Source organism: Sciurus carolinensis, chromosome 2 (assembly GCF_902686445.1).
Source record: "Sciurus carolinensis chromosome 2, mSciCar1.2, whole genome shotgun sequence".
NCBI lineage: Eukaryota > Metazoa > Chordata > Mammalia > Rodentia > Sciuridae > Sciurus > Sciurus carolinensis.
Genome location: NC_062214.1, coordinates 79902914 through 79923836, shown reverse-complemented (window position 1 = coordinate 79923836; position 20923 = coordinate 79902914). Strand labels below are relative to the sequence as shown.

The following is a 20923-nucleotide window of genomic DNA, read 5'->3' as shown; positions in this document are numbered from 1 at the left end:
ATTTGCCTCAAAATATTTAAGCATTTCTTCTTTTGATTTTTCCTTTGACCCTTTGATAGTTGAGGAGTGTTGTTTATTTTCACATATTTGAGAATTCTCACTTTTTTTTTCCTGTTACTGATTTCTAGTTTCATACCAGTATGGCCAGAAAAAAGTTTAAAATTGTGCAAATCTTTTTGAATTTGTTAAGATTTATTTTGTGGCCTAACACGATCTATCCTAGAGAATGTGCCATTTGTGCTTGGCAATAATGTTTGCTGTTTTGAGTGGAATATTTTGCATTTTGTTAGGCTCATTTGTTCTATAGTATCATTCAAGTTTACTGTTATACCTGTTCTAACCCTTGTTTAAAATAGGATATTGATGGACTGGGGTTGTACCTCAGTGGTGGAGTGCTTGCCTTGTATGCGTGAGACACTGGGTTTTATCCTTAGCACCACGTAAATAAATAGTTGTGTCCATCTACAATTAAAAATTAAAAAACATAGGAAATTGAAATTTTCTACTGTTATTATTGTTTTGTTTTCAGTTATCTTAATATTTCTTCTGTATCTTTAGGTGCTCTACTTTTAGACATATTTATATTTGTAATTGTTATGTACTCTTGATTGACTTTATCGTTGTATGTTGCCTTTTTTGTGGCTTAAAGTCTGTTTTGTCTGATGAAAGTGTAGCTACCTTTGCTATCTTTTGGTTACCACTGGCATGGATAACTCTTTCTATCCCTTTGCTTTCAGCCTATATGTGTTCTGAAAGCTAAAGTTAGTCTCTTGTACTAAGCATGTAATTGGACCTTTAAAAAAAAATCCATTTAGCTATTCTGTGTCTTTAAAGAATTTAGTCCATTTACATTTAAAGTAATTACAGTCAGGAAAGGACTTACTACCATTTTGTTAATTGTTTTCTGTTTTGTAGTTCCTGTTACATTCTTCCTCTCTTGATGTCTTCCTTTGTGATTTATTTTTGCTGTGTATGCTTTGATATTTTTGTCTTTATTTTTTGTGTATCTACTACACTTTTTTCTTGTGGTTACCATGAGGTTACATAAAACATCTTAAAGTTATTATACTCTATTTTAGGGTGATAGCAGCCTAATTTAAATTATATGTGAAAACTACATTGTAACTTCTCTGCACATTTTATGTTAATGATGTGAAAAATTACATCTGTTATACATTATGTATAAAATATTAGATTATTGGAGTTATAGTTTATTTTTTATTTATTTAGAGACAGAGTCTTGCTATGTTGTCAGGCTGGCTTTGAACTTCTGGGCTGAAGTGATCCTTCTGACTCAGCCTCCCAAGAAGCTGGAACCAAGGGTATATGTCACTCCACCTGGCTCATTGTTTTTATTTTTATTTTTTTTACTATTTTTGTGATACAGGGATTAAACTCAGGGCCTTGTACATTGTAGGCAAGCACTGAGCTACATCTGTAACCCTTTTTATTTTTCATTTTGAGACAAGGTCTTCCAGGCTGGCCTCAAACTTGGGATCCTCTTTCCTCAACCTTCCTAGTAGTTAGTATTACAGGCATGCACCACCATGCCTGGCTTGACTTAGTTATTTTTACTGTATTTTTCTTTTAACTCTCTTACTACAGTTAAAAATGATTTTTATACTATGCTTATTGTCTTAGAGCATACTAAATTTGATTATATTCTGATCATCACAGTGAGTTTTATTTTTTTATGTTTTTATGTTGTTAGCATTCTTTCATTGCAACTTGAGAACTTCCCTTAGCATTTCTTATAAGGCTAGTCTAGTAGTGATGAGCTCCCATAGCTTTTGTTGGTCTGGGAGGATTGCAATTTTGAATAAATTACTTGTGAAGGCCTCACTGAAAAAATGACGTTCATGCAAAGACAGTAAATGTGAGTGTTCCAGATAGGGGTCCAACAAGTACAATTATTCCTGAGGTTACAGTGTGTCTTGCCTGTGAGGGAGCATAAAGAGGGCAGTGTGGGACTTGGGTTGTGTCTCAGTGATAGAGTGCCTGCCTAGCATGGCACTACATAAAGAGATAAATAAAGTTATTGTGTCCATCCACAATTTAAAAAATATCAATATTTTTAAAGAAAGGGCAGTGTGATTAGAATGGAATGAATACTAGGGAGGGGAGGTAAGGGAAGAGAGAAAATTTAGCATGTGGTACACTACTCTGAAGACTGATTTTTACTGAGTTGGAGAGTATGTATGATACTATGTATCAGATTACATCTTACACAATAAGAATAAATATTACTTCATGAAGCTTTTCTTTCAGTGAAACTGTGACTTGGATTAAGATATAAAGTGGTTGTGTTTTTTATATGAGTTAGTTGTTAAAAAAAAAGCTTGATGCAGGATAGCAATATTGGCCAAATTATGTTGTTACATTGTGTGCATGTATGAACATATAACAACAAATTCCACCATATATACAACATAATGCACCAATAAAAAACATGGAAAAAACTTGATGCCTTATCTATGCTATTGATGTAATTAACCCTGTTTCTTTACTTTATTTTATGTTTTAGAGAACATTAAGGTACTTTTCAGTATTGAGTATTTAAAGCCTGCTATATTATATCCTAACAGGCTTTGAAAAGGAACAATTTTATTTTACTGTATTTAATGTAATAAAAACTGTGGGGATGACATTTGTATCTTTTTATGAATACATATGATTTTCTGATATTGTTATGACTAAAGGCATGCATATGTATTTTATTATAGGAGTCACACCCATGGGTTTATGTATTAAATGATCTTGGCACAGAAGAGAAAGAACGATGGTAAGTGATCAAGCTCTCTGAACAATTAACCTTAATGTTGTCTCCTTTGTTTTTTCTTCATTCCTGCCATCTATTTTTCATTTAGTAATCATCTTTTTAGGACTTGGGTTGGGGCTTAGTGGTAGAGTGCTTGCCTAGCATGTGTGAGGTACTGGGTTTGATTCTCAACACCACATGTAAATAAATAAATAAATGTCCATTGATAATTTAAAAAAAATTTAAAAATAAACTTTTTAAATTTAATATTTGTTTCAGGAACCATTACTATTCCCTAGGCTTTCCCCTAACACTTATGGGACCTAAGTCCAGAATAAAGGTGGAAACCAGCTTCTTCCTTGTCTTAATATTGAGGTTACCAATCAGCTCATGCCTACTGCCTGGCCTGCTTTTTTAAGCAGAGCCCAGCCACATCTTAAAGGAACCATGCTCTCCCTGGGGTAGGCAGGGCAGTTAGGTCAGTATAGTTCCTAAATCTGGGTTGGGGAGTGAAGTAGTAGAACTCCCCAGAGAATTGAGGTAAACAGGTTCTGCACACTTCACTTTTCCAATTCAAGATTTTCAGGCAGTTCTAAGTATCCTCTTCCTCCTGAAGAGGGAATGTCATATGTGGAATACATATCCTTGGGGAGATAGAGGGTGGCCAACCTTAAACAAAAGCAGATATTCTTACTTTAGTTTACTTGCTAGAGGCTGCGGTTTGCCATTTTCCTCTCCTCATTGTCTGATGGGTTGGGGGGGGGGATCCCAATTTAGTTTGCAAGTCCTTTTCTGTTAGTTTCTGTTTATGTAATTAATTACTGATTATCTTTGGGTTTTAATGTTTTTTGATAGGTCGAACCTTTTTAAGTGTGGGACTCAGAGCAGAGATCTCTCTTATAGGTATAAGGGCAGTAGTGTATTTATCTATGTCTTTCTATCTCATCCCTCCTGGTTCCTCAACCCCCTCAGTTCTAAGGTTTTGATTTTTCATATCTATAATTTGGGGTCATTTTCCTTTTCGCTGCTATATCCTGAGAATTTCCTATAGTGAGGATCTTTTGGTTATAAACTCTAATTTTGTTTGTCCCTGAATTGTTTGAAAATATTTGAAGTCAACATTATTCCTTAAGCCCTAACTACTTAAGTGTATATTTCCTAAAAACAAGGACATTCTCTTATATGACCACAATTTGGTTGCTGAAGTCTGGAAATTTAATATTAATACAACACTATTATATATTCCTTAGCAGATATTGCATGCTTGTCATCATTTCAGTGTCAGTTGTAGTTATTTTTATCTTGATCTCTTCAGTTGTGAAGAGTCTTTGATCTCCTTTAATCTGGAACTTTCCTCAACCATTTTTTTTCTGTCTTGACTTTTCTGTTTTTAAAGAGTACAGGGCCATTATTTTGAAGAATTTCCCTCAATTTAGGTGATATTTCCTCATTAGATTCAGCTTTTGCATTTCTGGCAGACTGTTTCATGAATAATGTGTTCTTAGTGCATGATGCTATTGGGAGGTTTATAAACACATCCTACTTTGATCGCTTGGTTAATATGGTATGTTGTCAGTCTTTTCTACTTTGAACTTTCTGTTTTCTTTTGTGAAATTAGTAATTCATGGAGAAATACTTTGAGGCTATATAAATATCCTGTATCTCGTCGCATTGTCACTAGTTTTAGAATTCATTGATGATATCATTTATTAAAGTTTTGTTTCCAGTTATTTATCTGTGTGACTGTCTGGGCTCTTAGTAAGTTTAAAAATTTTATTTAATGTTGTTATCCATTACATTTTGATGTTCAAAATATTCCTCATTTAGATAGTGGGTGCTCTTTCAAGCTGACTCTGGTGTCTTTTTGATATGACCCTATTATTATTTGAGTATTTCTGTCCTTTCTAAAAGTGTAACAAGGTGCTCCAGTTTTATCTTGTACTTTTCCCAGTATTACTCTTTTTCAAAAAAAAAAATACAGACTGGGACCTGCAGTACATTATTGAAAGGAAGTGGTGATGGTAGGTATCCTTGCCTCTTTTTAAATATTATACCATTAAATGCATTGTTTGCTAGGAATTTTTATCACAAATGGGTGTTGAGTTTTATCTCATGCTTTTTTTCCATTTATTGAGAATGTTAGGATGAATTACGTTAATTGATTGAAATGTTAAACCACCCTTACATTTCTAAAATTAACTTGGTTGTGGTATGTTATCCGGATTCTGTTTGCAAATATGTATTTATGTGTGTATGTTTGTGTGTATGTGTGTGTGCACATGTGTATGATTTTCACATCTTTACTCTTGAAAGACATTGAATTATAATATACCTTTAGTGTATTGTCCTTTTGGGTCTGATAGAGTTATGCAGGCCTTTCAAAATGAATTGGGATTTGTTTCTCTAAAAGAACTTAATGAAATTTGTTCTTAAATTATTAGGAGAATTCACTAGTGAAACCATTGGGGCTTGGATTTTCTTTTGTGGGATTCAGTTTCTTCAATAACTATTTAGATTATCAATTTGTCAGTTTTGTAGAAATTGACAAATCAGTAATGTCATTTTTAATATTTTAACTTTTCAACTTCTGGAGATGCTGTGATCTACAGTGATGATCCTTTTATATTCCTCATACTGAGTATTTTTGCCTTCTTTTTTTTTGCTACATCATTCTTGCTAAGGGGTGTATAAATTTCATTAGTGTTTTTAAATAAGCCACTTCTGTTTTTTTTTTTTTTTAATTTTTCTCTACTGTGTTGATCTTATATTTTACTGATTTTTGCTGTTTATTATTTGCTTTCTTCTTTCTTTGGATTTAAGATACTCCTTTTCTAGCTTCTTGAAGTAGAAGAGAGAAAGAGGAAGAGAGGGGAGGGTGGGAGATTCCAAAGTCCCATAGTTCCCTTTGAGGGCACCCTCCCAGTTACCTAAAGATCACCAATAAAGCTCCACCTTCTAAAGTTCTACCACATTCTGGTAGCACTACCCTGCAAACCAGGCCTTTACTACATTAGCATTTTGGGGATATTAAACATCCAAACTGCAACAGATTTCCTTTCAGCATGACTTTAGCTGCATCCTGTAAATATTGACCTGCCATAATTTTATTATTACTTAATTGAAAATGTTTTACAGTTTTCGTTCTTTTTTGATTCATGAGTTATTAGATATGTATTGCTAAATTTTCAAACTCATGGGAATTATTCTGGTTTTCTCTCTTCATATGTACTATACTTTGAAATTCAGTGAGACCTGCTTTAATGACTCCAGAGATTGGCAGTTTGAAAAATTTCTTACACTAAAAAAATGTATATTCTCTATTGTGGAGTGCTGGATTCTCAATATGTCAAAAATGTCAAGCTTGTTAATTAACATGTTTTATACTTTAAAAAATATATTTTTAGTTGTAGATGGACACAGTACTCTTATTTATTTTTTGTGTGGTGTTGCTTGAACCCAGTGCCTCACATGTGCTAGGCAAGTGCTCTGTCACTGAGCCACAACGCCAGCTCACTATACTTGTTTTTTCCTATTCTGCCAACTTCTGAAAGAGATGTTAAAATCTGTGATAACTGTTTTTTTTATATTTCATATTTTCCTTGTGTTATGAGGTGCTGCACATTTAAAAGTATCACTCTTTAGTAGCATTTTCTAATTTAAAATTTACTTTGCTTGATATTGGCATAGTTTCCATTCTTTTGGTTAGTGTTTTCATGGTATATTTTTTTCACCTACCTTTTAAGTTGTGTATCTTCTTCTTCTTTTTTTATTAGAACATTATAATTACATATAGTAGCTGGATTCATCCTGACAAAATTTTACATGAAGGTGTGTTTCTTTTTAACAATATATAATCAGATATTTAACTTAGGTTAATCTGACTGCTTTTTTCTGCTTAAAATCTGACTGCTTTTTTCCTTTCCTTTTTTAATTTTAATTGCTGTATTTTATCCTTTCTGTTTAATGTTACTATCAGTAAATTTAGGTTTAAAATTACCTTGTTAATATTTGTTTCCTATTTGACTCCATTTGTTTCCTTCCTTCATTTTCTTCCCTGCTTTCTTACTTTCTTTTACATCACTCAAATGTTTTTATTCCATTTTTCATACCTCTTAGCTACTTACATATTATTTTGTTATTCTTTTGATGAGTTGAGTATCCTAAAAATCACATCATTCCCTATTGAAAAGCTAGAGTCTTTTTTTATTTTACTGCTTTGGTCACTTTGTGGACAATTGTGAAGACTTTACCAGACTTTAATTCTATTTACTACTTTTCTGCCTTTTGTGATATTGTCATATACTTTGTTTTTTATATTTTATAAATTTTTAAGTTAGTATTCCTGTTGTATAATCATTGTGCTCTTATGTTCACCTATATTTTTACCCTATTTACTGTTTGTTCATTCCTTATTTGAGCTGGGATTCTTCCTTCCTGGAGTAATTTTCCTTTTTTTTCCTTCTCTCTCTCCCTTTTTTTTTTTTTTTTGGAACGGGGATTGAAACCACTGGTGCTTAATCACTGAGCCACATCCCCAGCCCTTTAAAAATTTTTTTTTTTAAATTTTGAGATGATCTTGCTAAGTTGCTCAGGCTAGTCTGAAACTTGTGATTCTCCTGCCTCAACTTCCCGAGTCCCTGGGATTACAGACCTGTGCCACCACACCTGGCTCTTCTTTTTTTCTTTTAGTATCAATTTGGTAACAAGTCTTCTTCAAGTTTGGAAGTATTTTTGTTTTGCCTTCATTTTTGACTATTTTTGCCAGGTTAATAAATTAGATTTGTAGGAATTTCCTTTCAATACTTTAAAGATACTTCACAGTTTACTGATACTTATTTTTCCTGTTGAAGCATTGGTTGAGTGTTGATAACTCCTTTAGAGGTGATGGATTTTTATCCCCTCTGTATGCTCTTAAGATTTTCTCATTGTTCAGGTTTTTATCAGTTTTTCTGTAATGTGCTTAGGTGTGGCTGTATTTATCCTGCTTGGGTTTTGTAGTGCTTCAGGAAGACTTGGGCTATCTTTTATTAGCTTGAAATTCATTTCCTTTCAAATATATGTATTTTTTCTGCCCCATTCTCTTTGTTCTCTCTTCTACAATCTTCATTTATACCATATTAGACTTTTGCTGTGTTTCATGTAACTCCTGTTTTCTCTATTTTTTTGCTTGTGCTTTCAGGTAGATTTTTTTTCTACTGTCCTATTTTCCAGTTTACCAATCCTTTTTAAATGTAAATTTGTGGTAAACCCATTTTATTGAGTTCTTAACCTCAGTAATATTTTATTTACTTCCTAGAATACCCATTTGAAACTTTTTTTTTTTAAATATATTTTTTAGTTGTAGGTGGATTCAGTGCCTTTATTTTCATGTGGTGCTGAGGATCGAATGCAGGGCCCCACCTGTGCTAGGCGAGCATGAGCTACAACCCAGCCCACTTTTTTGGTTTTTCTTAATTTTTAAAAAAATGCATTTTATAGCAAGTGGAAAATGAGGAAATGTTTGTAACTCACATGCTTTCATGTAAAAGGAAGAAAATTAAGAATTCGTATTTGTATGTGCTAATGTATGTATAAAAGAACTCTGTAAAGATCCATAGAAAACTAAAAACAGTAGTTATGGCAGAAGTGTATGTAGTACTGGCTGGATGGAGGATAAGAATGGATGGGAAATATTCCACTTCTTATATATTTTGCTTTTTGAAGCAGAAAAATATATCATCTATCTGGAAAATTAAACTTTTAGGTAGTCAGAAGTGTCATATAGCTTACTTCCCAGTGCAGGGAGTCAAATAAATAAATATATATTGAATTTCTAGTGAGACAATTAAAGCTATGAATACAAAGAACATTTTAAGGATTTCATTAGTCTTCACAATGCCCCCCAAAAAGTGAAACACATAGTAACTCATTAAATACTCTTGGAATAACCATAAAATCACTTTTCTGAAGTTCTGTTTGTGTTCACATCATTATTCGACAAGATTTTCAGTGTAAGAAAATAGATAATCAAGTGAAAATAGTACAAATTCTACCCGTTGCAGATAGTGTCAGGAATGTATCTTCAGGTTTTCAGTCTCTCATCACCCTCTGGTAACCAGACATTTCTGGGTGTTTGATTTAATAAGGATTGTTTCTTATTAAATATTCTCCCAAATAATCAATTGGGTCAAATTTGGTTGGAATATCAGCTTCTGTCAAAATCTTCTTTTATAATTATGTTAACATTTTTTCCTTTCTAGGAACTAAGGTGGGTAGAAGTTTGTCAAGCAAATATGCATGAGTATTCAGTGTCATGTTTTCATTATTAAACCACTGTTTGGCTGGAAAAAAAGGCATTTTAATGAAAAAATACACTTTATAGCATTTATTTTTTAAAAATAATTATTTTTAAAAAATTAATTAATTAATTATTCTTTGTAACCAGGGATTAAACCCAGTGTGCTTAACCACTGAGCCACATCCCCAGCCCTTTTCTTTTTTTTTTTTTTAATTTTTTTTTTATTGTAAACAAATGGGATACATGTTGTTTCTCTGTTTGTACATGGCGTAAAGGCATTCCATTTGTGTAATCATAAATTTACATAGGGTAATGTTGTTTGATTCATTCTGTTATTTTTTCCCCCTTCACCCCCACCCCTCCCACCCCTCTTTTCCCTCTATACAGTTCTTCCTTCCTCCATTCTTGCCCCTGTCCCTAACCCTAACTCTAACCCTAACACTAACCCCTCCCACCCCCCATTATGTGTCATCATCCACTTACTAGCGATATCATTCGTCCATTGGTTTTTTGAGATTGGCTTATCTCACTTAGCATGATATTCTCCAGTTTCATCCATTTGCCTGCAAATGCCATAATTTTATCATTCTTTATGGCTGAGTAATATTCCATTGTATATATATATCACATTTTCTTTATCCATTCATCAATTGAAGGACATCTAGGTTGGTTCCACAATCTGGCTATTGTGAACTGAGCAGCTATGAACATTGATGTGGCTGTATCTCTGTAATATACTGATTTTAAGTCCTTTGGGTATAGGCCAAGGAGTGGGATAGCTGGGTCAAATGGTGGTTCCATTCCAAGTTTTCTAAGGAGTCTCCACACTGCTTTCCAGAGTGGCTGCACTAATTTGCAATCCCACCAGCAATGTATGAGTGTTCCTTTCTCCCCACATCCTCGCCAACACCTGTTGTTGCTTGTATTCTTGATAATCGCCATTCTAATTGGGGTGAGATGGAATCTTAGGGTGGTTTTGATTTGCATTTCTCTTATTACTAGAGATGTTGAACATTTTTCCATATGTTTGTTGATTGCTTGTATATCTTCTTCTGTGAAGTGTCTATTCATTTCCTTAGCCCATTTGTCAATTGGATTATTTGCATTCTTGGTGTAGAGTTTTTTGAGTTCTTTATAGATTCTGGAGATTAGCGCTCTATCTGAAGTATGATTGGCAAAGATTTTCTCCCACTCTGTAGGCTCTTTCTTTGCATTGCTGATAGTTTCCTTTGCTGAGAGAAAGCTTTTTAGTTTGAATCTATCCCAGTTATTAATTCTTGCTTTTATTTCTTGTGCTATGGGAGTCCTGTTGAGGAAGTCTGGTCCTAAGCCGACATGTTGAAGCTCTGAACCTACTTTTTCTTCTATAAGATGCAAGGTCTCTGGTCTGATTCCGAGATCCTTGATCCATTTTGAGTTGAGTTTTGTGCATGGTGAGAGATATGGGTTTAGTTTCATTGTGTTGCATATGGATTTCCAATTCTCCCAGCACCATTTGTTGAAGAGGCTATCTTTTCTCCATTGCATATTTGTGGCCCCTTTGTCTAGTATGAGAAAATTGTATTTATTTGGGTTTGTGTCTGTGTCCTCTATTCTGTACCATTGATCCACCTTTCTATTTTGGTACCAATACCATGCCGTTTTTGTTACTATTGCTTTGTAGTAGAGTTGAAGATCTGGTATTGCGATACCCCCTGCTTCACTCTTTCTGCCAAGGATTGCTTTAGCTATTCTCGGTTTTTTATTCTTCCAGATGAATTTCATAATTGCTTGCTCTATTTCTGTAAGGTACATCATTGGGATTTTAATTGGAATTGCATTGAATCTGTATAGCACTTTTGGTAGTATGGCCATTTTGACAATATTAATTCTTCCTATCCAAGAACATGGGAGATCTTTCCATCTTCTAAGGTTTTCTTTAATTTCTTTCTTTAGTGTTCTGTAGTTCTCACTGTAGAGGTCTTTCACCTCTTTTGTGAGATTGATTCCCAAGTATTTTATTTTTTTCGAAGCTATTGTGAATGGAGTAGTTTTCCTGATTTCTCTTTCTGAAAATTCATCGCTTATGTATAAAAATGCCTTAGATTTATGTGCATTGATCTTATATCCCGCTACTTTACTGAATTCACTTATGAGATCTAAAAGTTTTCTGGTGGAATTTCCTGGTTCCTCTAAGTATACAATCATATCATCAGCAAATAGGGATAGTTTGAGTTCTTCTTTTCCTATTCGTATCCCTTTAATTTCTTTGGTCTGTCTAATTACTCTGGCTAGAGTTTCAAGGACGATATTGAATAGAAGTGGTGAAAGAGGGCATCCCTGCTTTGTTCCAGTTTTTAGAGGGAATGCTTTCAGTTTTTCACCATTTAGAATGATATTAGCCATGGGCTTAGCGTAGATGGCCTTTATAATGTTAAGGAATGTTCCCACTATCCCTATTTTTTCTAGTGTTTTGAGCATGAAGGGGTGCTGTATTTTATCAAACGTTTTTTCTGCATGTATCGAAATAATCATGTGATTCTTGACTTTAAGTCTATTGATATGGTGAATGACATTTATTGATTTCCTGATGTTGAACCAACCTTGCATCCCTGGGATGAAACCCACTTGATCATGGTGCACTATCTTTTTAATATGTTTTTGTATGCGATTTGCTAAAATTTTGTTGAGAATTTTTGCGTCGATGTTCATTAAGGATATTGGTCTGAAATTTTCTTTCCTTGGTGTGTCTCTGTCTGGTTTAGGTATCAGGGTAATATTGGCTTCATAGAATGAGTTTGGGAGGGTTCCCTCCTCTTCTATTTCATGGAATACTTTGAGAAGTATTGGAATGAGCTCTTCTTTAAAGATTTTGTAGAACTCGGCTGAGAACCCATCTGGTCCTGGACTTTTCTTTGTTGGTAGGCTTTTGATGACTTCTTCTATTTCATTACTTGAAATTGGTCTATTTAAATTGTGTATGTCCTCCTCGTTCAGTTTAGGCAATTCATATGTCTCTAGAAACCTGTTGATGTCTTCAAAGTTTTCTATTTTGTTGGAGTATAGATTTTCAAAATAGCTTCTAATTATGTTTTGTATTTCAGTCGTGTCTGTTGTGATATTTCCTTGTTCATTCCGAATTTTAGTGATTTGGGTTTTCTCTCGTCTTCTCTTTGTTAGTGTGGCTAAAGGTTTATCAATTTTGTTTATTTTTTCGAAGAACCAACTATTTATTTTGTCAATTTTTTGTATTGTTTCTTTTGTTTCAATTTTGTTGATTTCAGCTCTTGAGTTTAACTATTTCCTGTCTTCTACTACTTTTGGTGTTGGTCTGTTCTTCCTTTTCTAGGGCTTTGAGCTGTAGTGTTAGGTCGTTAATTTTTTGAGTTTTGCTTCTTTTATTAAATGCGCTCCATGAAATAAATCTTCCTCTAAGTACTGCTTTCATAGTGTCCCAGAGATTTTGATATGATGTTTCTTTGTTCTCATTTACCTCGAAGAATTTTTTAATTTCCTTCCTAATATCTTCTGTTATCCATTCATCATATAATAGCATATTGTTTAATCTCCAGGTGTTGGAGTAGTTTCTGTTTTTTACTCTTTCATTTATTTCTAACTTCAATCCATTATGATCTGATAGAATACAAGGTAGTGTCTCTATCTTCTTGTATTTGCTTACATTAGCTTTGTGGCATAATATATGGTCTATTTTAGAGAAGGATCCATGTGCTGCTGAGAAGAAAGTGTATTCGCTCTTGGTTGGATGGTATATTCTATAAATGTCTGTTAAGTCTAAATTATTGATTGTGTTATTGAGATCTATGGTTTCTTTGTTCAATTTTTGTTTGGAAGATCTGTCCAGTGGTGAGAGAGGCGTGTTAAAATCACCTAGTATTATTGTGTTATGGTCTATTTGGTTTCTAAAATTGAGAAGGATTTGTTTAACATACATGGATGAGCCACCGTTTGGGGCATAGATGTTCATGATTGTTATATCTTGATGATTTGTGCTTCCCTTAAGCAGTATGAAATGTCCTTCTTTATCCCTTCTGACTAACATTGGCTTGAAGTCCACATTATCTGAAATGAGGATGGATACTCCAGCTTTTTTGCTGAGTCCATGTGCATGGTATGTTTTTCCCCATCCTTTCACCTTTAGTCTATGGGTATCTTTTTCTATGAGGTGAGTCTCTTGCAGGCAACATATTGTTGGATCTTTCTTTTTAATCCAATCTGCCAGTCTATGTCTTTTGATTGATGAATTCAGGCCATTAGCATTCAGGGTTATTATTGAGATATGATTTGTATTCCTGGTCATTTGGTTCATATTTAAAATTTTATTTATTTATTTATTTATTTTTTTGACACATCTTGGTTCCTCCTTTATTTGACAGTTCCTTTAGGATAGCTCCTCCCTTTGCTGATATGCTTCTTTGTTTTTTATCTCTTCTTCATGGAATATTTTGCTGAGAATGTTCTGTAATGCTGGCTTTCTTTTTGTAAATTCTTTTAGCTTTTGTTTATCATAGAATGATTTTATTTCATCGTCAAATTTGAAGGTAAGTTTTGCTGGGTATAAGATTCTTGGTTGGCATCCATTTTCTTTCAGAGCTTGAAAAATGTTATTCCAGACCCTTCTAGCTTTTAGGGTCTGGATTGAAAAATCTGCTGATATCCGTATTTGTTTCCCCCTGAATGTAATTTGGTTCTTTTCTCTCACAGCCTTTAAAATTCTGTCTTTATTTTGTATGTTAGGTATTTTCATTATAATGTGCCTTGGTGTGGGTCTGTTGTAATTTTGTGTATTTGGAGTCCTATAAGCCTCTTGGACTTGATTTTCCATTTCATTCTTCTGATTTGGGAAATTTTCTGATATTATTTCATTGAATAGATTATTCATTCCTTTGGTTTGTTTCTCTAAGCCTTCCTCAATCCCAATAATTCTCAAATTTGGCCTTTTCATGATATCCCATAGTTCTTGCAGATTCTGTTCATGATTTCTTACCATCTTCTCTGTTTGTTCAACTTTGCTTTCGAGATTAAATATTTTGTCTTCAATATCTGAAGTTCTGTCTTCCAGGTGTTCTATCCTATTGGTTATGCTTTCTGTGGAGTTCTTAATTTGGTTTATTGTGTCCTTCATTTCAAGGATTTCTGTTTGGTTGTTTTTCAATATCTCTAACTCTTTATTGAAATGATCTTTTGCTTCCTGTATTTGCTCTTTTAACTGTCGATTGGTGCTATCATTCAATGCGTGCATTTGCTCTTTCATGTCATCATTCAGTGCCTGCATTTGCTCTTTCATCTCCTCGTTTGCTTCCCTAATCATTTTAATTATGTACATTCTGAACTCCCTTTCTGTCATTTCTTCTGCCATGCTGTCGTTGGATTTTATTGATGTAACATCTAGATTTGTTTGGGGCATTTTCTTCCCTTGTTTTCTCATAATGTTCAGGAATCAGTGAGTCATTAAGATATTGCAGATTTCCTCTATTGACTTATAATGTCCCTGAAGATTGCTAGTATATCCCCTCTTATCCTTCAGTAGCCTGCAGTCTTGGAGGAAGTTGATAATGGGGAGCTCCACGAAGAAGCTGCCTCTCTAGGGGTGGTGACCCTCAGGTGGCGTATATTCCCTGCTAGTTGGAGAGGTGCCTCCACTTGTTGACCAATGGTCATCCAACGGGGAACTAGGCTGCGGGCTGAGGCAAGGCCTATTTGTGCCTGTGTCTCTGGTTTTACCGTCCCTGTGGGAAAACCTCACCCGGCAGGGAAGACTCACTCGGTGAGGACGTCTTGCTGATCAGTTCCCCTCCTAGAGGTTCCCCTCAATCTACAACTACCGCCTGGGCTGGGCTGTCTTCCCCTTCAACGTTCCCAGGGGCCCGGACCTACCTCCTGGGCCTGGGAGCCTCACCCTTTTGCAGAAGAGTCTCCTTAGCCTGCCTCTCCCAGAGAATCTGCCCGCAGTCCTGGAAACTTCGCTCCGCCCCTAGGCGTGTCTCTGTGCGGCTCTTCCAGCAAGAAGCCACCTAGCTCCTGGGACCCTGTGCTGCACCTAATCGCCTGGCTATGCGGCCCCTCCTCTGAGCCGCCACCTGGAGCCCCGTACAATAGCTCCGATACCCAGAGACCCGCCACACACCTCCTCCTCCGGACAGCGGCTGGGTTTCTGACGCAGTCACTAGGAGTCCAAGCAATTCACTTCGTGTCTCCTCCTCCCGCCAACTGCCCGTAGCCCTAGGCAGTCACTCCAAGTCCAAGTGACCCGCCCTGTTCCTCCTCCTCCTCCTCGGGGTAGCCCCCTGGGTGTTCAGGAGCAGTGGCTCCGAGACCAAGTGACCCACCACGCTCCTCCTCCAGGCAGGCCACCGGTGTTCAGGAGCGGTCGCTTTTAGTCCAATCAACTCACCACTCGCCTCCTCCTCTGACAACCGCCTGTGGCTCTGGTGCAGTCACTCCTAGACCAAGCGACCCGCCGCACTTCTCTTCCTCCGGGCAACCCCCTGGTGTTCAGGAGCGGTCTTTCTGAGTTCAAACAGCTCGCCACGCAGCTCCTCCTCTGGCAACTGCCTGTGGCTCTGATGCAGTCACTCCTAGACCAAGTGACCCACCGTGCTCCTCCTCCAGGCAGGCTACCGGTGTTCAGGAATGGTCTTTCTGAGTTCAAACAGCTCGCCACGCAGCTCCTCCTCTGGCAACCTCCTGTAGCTCTGATGCAGTCACTCCTAGACCAAGGGACCCGCCGCGCTTTTCCTCTTCCTCCAGGCAGCCCCCTGGTGTTCAGAAGCGGTCGTTCTGGGTCTAAACAGCTCGCCATGCAGCTCCTCCTCAGGCAGCCACCCGGAGCCCCAGTGGTTGCTCTGAGTCCAAGCGCTGTGCTGAGCCGCCTCCTCTACGATGATCCCAGTTGTCCGTGTTTACCGCTCCAGTGGGGGGAGGGGCGTCTCGCCGAGCAACTCCACTACACAAATTCCCTGCGTTCCGGGGCTACCGCCCCATCCGGGACGCCTCCCCAACAGGAGAGACCCACCCGGCGGCTTTGAGTTGGTCCCAAGTCTCTCACTATCTCCTCTTTTGAATCTTGCGTCCTGGAGCAACATGAAATGCAGCCGCCCCCTAGTCCACCATCTTGAAACCTCCCCAGCCCTTTTCAATATTTTTTTTTTTTTTTTTGTCTAGAGACAGGGTCTTGCTGAGTTGCTTAGAGTCTCACTAAATTGCTAAGGCTGACTTTGAACTCATGATCCTCCTGCCTTAGCCTCCTGAGCCACTGGCATTACAGGTGTGTACCACCATACCTGGCTGTAGCTTTTAAATAATCAGGAAATCCTTGAAATAATTTGTTCATAAAAATTCAGATTTTAGCAGGTGGGAATGCTAACATCTCTGGATTTGGTAATAATTCATCCCTACATCCCTCAGATAATTACATGTTTAGTGTTTGTTTTGGTTATTTTGATTTTTAATTAGTGTTTTAGTGGATATTTTTACATATTTCTTTGTAGTAATTATTTACTTATAGCACATTAAAGATATTATTTCTTTGACTTACATTTATGATCTGATAGGAAATCACTTGGCAGTTTTATTGATCCTATATTTTGAAGATACTTGTAAAGTTTTTGTTTTTTTGGTTATCAGTAGTTGGCTAGTGTTTGTCTTTTTATCTTATTTTAAAAATTTTATTCTGAGAAATTAAAAATTTTATTTAAAACAATTATTTTACTCCTAGTGCCTCTTGTTTCTGTGATATCATCTCTTGTTAACTTTGGAAAGTTCTTAGCCTTCATTAGCTTTTAATTCCATTTTTACTTTTTGTTTTTTCACACTTCAGTTTATTTCCTGTGTCTCTTGTTCTCTTTTCTCTCTCTCTTTTTCTCTCCCTTTTTTGTTTTTATTCTGGATGTTTTAGTCCAATTCACTAATTTGTTGTTAAACCCATCTATTGACTGTTGAGTTCTTAATTTTACTTTCTATAATTTTTCAGTTTTATAATTTCTGTTTTTAGTTATCTTTGGAAAATTTCAATCTTTTAAATTTTTTATAGTCAGTTACCTTGAAATATTTTTCTAACTCCATTATTTCGATCATGTGTGGGTATATTTCTATTTTCTATAATTTTTCTAGGTTTTCAGTCATTTGGTTTGTTTTCTAGTATATATATATATATATATGTCAGTTATTTTATATATATATATATATATATATTTTTTTTTTTTTTTTTCCTCCTGAGGTGGTGTCGTGATATCTTTTCAAGACTATCCATGTACTCATGGGCTGCATTTATTCTTCTTCCTCAGCCTCCTGAGTAGTTGGGACTATAGGTACATACCACTGTGAGATGTCTGGTAGATTTTGATTGTGTGGGATATTACATATGATCTTTGACTTACAGTGGAGTATGCCCCAATATACTCATTATAAGTTGAAAATATTGTAAGTAAACAATGCATTTACTATACCTAACCTACCAAACATCATAGCTTAGCAACAGAGAAATTGTAAGAGTTTGTTTAACCTTGTGATCATGTGGCAAACTGGTAGCTATAGCCCACTACTGCTGCCCAGCATCATGAGAGAGTATCATACTGTATATCACTAGCTTGGGAAAAAGATCAAAATTCACAGCTTGATTTCTACCAAATGTATATACGTTCATACCATCATAAAGTCAAAAAACCCACACATCAAACCATTATAAGTCAAGGATCATCTGTATTTATGAATATTTTAGCAGATAATTTGGTGCCTGAGATAATATCTTCTTCCCTAGAAGATTTACCTTTGTTATTCACAAATGGCTAGGGCATAGGCAATTGCAATTTATTCTAATCCATTCAGGGATGGAGATGATTCAAAACTGGGTTTGTTGTTAGTGAGGGCCAATGTATTTCTGGTTTATCCTTATTCCTGGGGTGAAACACTTCTGAGCCTGACTTAAAGCCTGAGGTAGCTTTGGACAAATTGTCTCCATTTTTGTGTCTGTCAAAGTTGGTTCAGCTTCTCTTCCATGGCTGCCTCTCTTAGAATTGGCAGATCCCTTTGTGAGAAAAGCAGCCCCGATTGCTGGTTTCACCTCTTTGCATTTCTGCTTTTCCCCAATTTTGACTCTGTAATTGTTCACTGCTTCTCACTGCTTCTACTCTTTTTTTTTTTTTTTTTTTTCTGGTGCTTCTAAACAGAGGCTTTAAAAAAATTATTTAGCTTTTCCAATTTTTTCTCAGATGGATAGTTGGTTTCAATTACCCAGCCCTTTATAACCAGAAGAGGAAGAAACAGATTAGTTTATTTCTTATTACTTAATAGTTCAGAGCAGATATTCAGCATGTGAGCTTCCATTTTATGACTCTGGACCAATCTTCTTCCATCTTTTGACTCCATCATTCTTTAGATATCCTGTGCTGAAGCCTCTGGATCTTACCAGGAATTGAGGAAACTGAGGGAGAGAGCTCTGATGGTGTAGATGGTGATACAGGAGACTTTTTTCATAAACCAGACCTGGAAATGGCCTGATTTCTCTCTATGTTCCAGTTTACAGAACTTCCAGGATTACATATAGTAATCCTGGAAAATGTTGTCTAGCTTTGTGACAGGAGAAAAAGCAAGTTTTTCTTTTTTTAATTAGAGCATTATTGTTGAATATAGAAGTTGGGTTCATTTTGACAAAGTCATACATGCACAGAATTTGATTTACTCCATTTCAGTTCCCATTTTCCCCTTCTTTCCTTCCCCTCCTCCTTCCCCCTGTTCTTTTCTGTCTACTCTGCTGATTTGTTTGCTCATTTATTTATTTTTGAATGGTTAAGCAAGTAATTTTGGTTAACATATGATAGTCTGTCATAGGGGCTGTTGTAATTTTGACTTGTGATGATGATGGCTTGGACTAGGATGGTAGTACTGGATTTAAGTTTTCAAAGCATGTTTGAGGAATAGGATTGATAAGGCTCACTGTATTATTTAGGATGTAGGCTAATCTGTTAGCATGGAGACCCCCCCCCCAAAAAAAAGCAAATAGTTCATACAAGATGGAAGTTAATTTTTTTCTTCTTGTAATTGTCTAGACTGCCTCAGTTCATCTGTGGTTTTACCTTTAAAAAGGCATGAAATTGTCAGTAAGAACTGACATAGTAATAATTATTAACCAGGATTCTAGCTCATTATTCCGTAATGGTAGGGAAAGTGCATCCGTTGCATGGTTTCTCATGGTTTGTAAAAAATCTGTGCAAGCACTGCCATTCTTAGAATTTTCATGTACTCCTGGTGTCCTCTGACTCATAATCTTGTCTTCATGTTACTCAAAAATAGGAAGGACTTTGGTAGTGAGAATTTAAGAGATTCTTTACTGAATTATTTGGAAAGGTCTGGGAATTTCATTTTGTGGGTAAACTTGAGTATGGATGGATTTTGAAGGAAGTATGTAAAGTTTTATGGAGGCATGAATATAAAAATTTAGTAAACAAAGTTTGTCACCATTTTAAGGTTATGAGAAGAGTTGTTAAAATAGAAATTATTTTGTTTTATTTTTAACTAAGAAACTGGGAAGTTTCTTTTCCCAGCCTGGGAGCAAGTCTCAGAAAAAGAGACTGGTAAACATTTTGAATACTTGCTTTCTTGATATACTGCAAGATATGATGATACTGTAAGATTTGAACATAAAAATTCTTAACACTGATGTTTACTGCTTTGAATTGAAACATGTAGTATTTGAACAAGACTGTAAAATTGTCGTGTAGCACTAGGTGGCACACTATGACTTTGTATGAAAATTTACACATTTTGTTGAAGTGTCCTATAAGAAAGGAACCAATGTAAAATACCATTTGAAATAGGCAACTATAAGGTTATGAAGTGTCTCAAACTCATTTATTGAGTTTCAAACCCTGACACTTAGAATAAAATACTTAAAACTATATGTTTAAGTTACTATTGACATTTTACAGGAATCAAATTAGTAAAAATGATTAATTAGACTTTTGAGTTTTTACTGAAAGGAATCATTTAGCATTTATTATAGAAAGCATCTGTTTCAAATGTAGTAAGATGAATAGTAATGTTTTTGCCTATGAAGTGGTGACTTTTTCTGTGAATGTGTGCCTGTGTGTACTAAGTACAAAAGAACTAACTTGGCAAAATTTATGGTAGAATGGAAATGTTCATAGAAGAAAAGAATACTAGATTTGAAATTTCTGGTCTAGAATTACTGCAACATTGGTATCTTGTGGTCATCCATTTTAGTTCTTGGAAACATATTAATTAATGAAAACTCTTGAACTAGAATCTGATGTCTGAAACAGTGAATTTTATGACCTGGTATGTATCTATAAGATTTTCTGTTTGTATAAGGGAGTTATCTGAAATAGGGCTGAAAGTAGTACATCTATTTAAAGTAGTTCATTTGGCCTGGAATAAGTAGTGATGCTTTTGGTTAAAACAGTGCTTAGGTAACCTAAACAATAGGTAGCAATGTAAGTTAGAACTAGTACTCACTGGAAGGTGTGTTTAAGCTAATGAAGGAGATTTTATGGTGGTATCTTGATTAGAAAATATGGGAGTAAGTAGAGATGAGATGGTTGGATAATTTTGCAAATATACAGGGAACAGTATGAAACTGGGACCACAGTCAGGAATGAGTTCCGTTGAAAGCTTAATTAGCTAAGTAGATACTGTGTGGGTAACCAGGGCAAGGTTAGAGGAATGAAGGAATTGTTGGTACTGATGTTTATGTTAAAGATGTAAAAATTATAAGATTTGGAGAGGAGAGTGTGGGTTAGCCTATCTCATCAAAGAGTATGAAAGTAGAGGGGATCACTTTTTGTTTTCCCAATAGTTTGAACTGGTTAGTAGTTTGGATTGGTTAGTCGATTAATGTGTGTGCTAAATTTCAGTTGTTGTCTCTCACAGAATTA

At 35.7% G+C, this 20923-nt stretch overlaps 1 protein-coding gene across 1 annotated transcript in view; it reads left to right on the top strand.

The window, feature by feature from the left end:
* The window catches only part of Scaper (S-phase cyclin A associated protein in the ER), a 484560-nt gene that overhangs the window by 13144 nt on the left and 450493 nt on the right, over positions 1–20923 (top strand). Inside the window, 1 exon segment of the mRNA XM_047539576.1 lies at positions 2724–2782. Coding sequence (XP_047395532.1) covers positions 2780–2782 — 3 coding nt within the window. The 5' untranslated portion in view covers positions 2724–2779.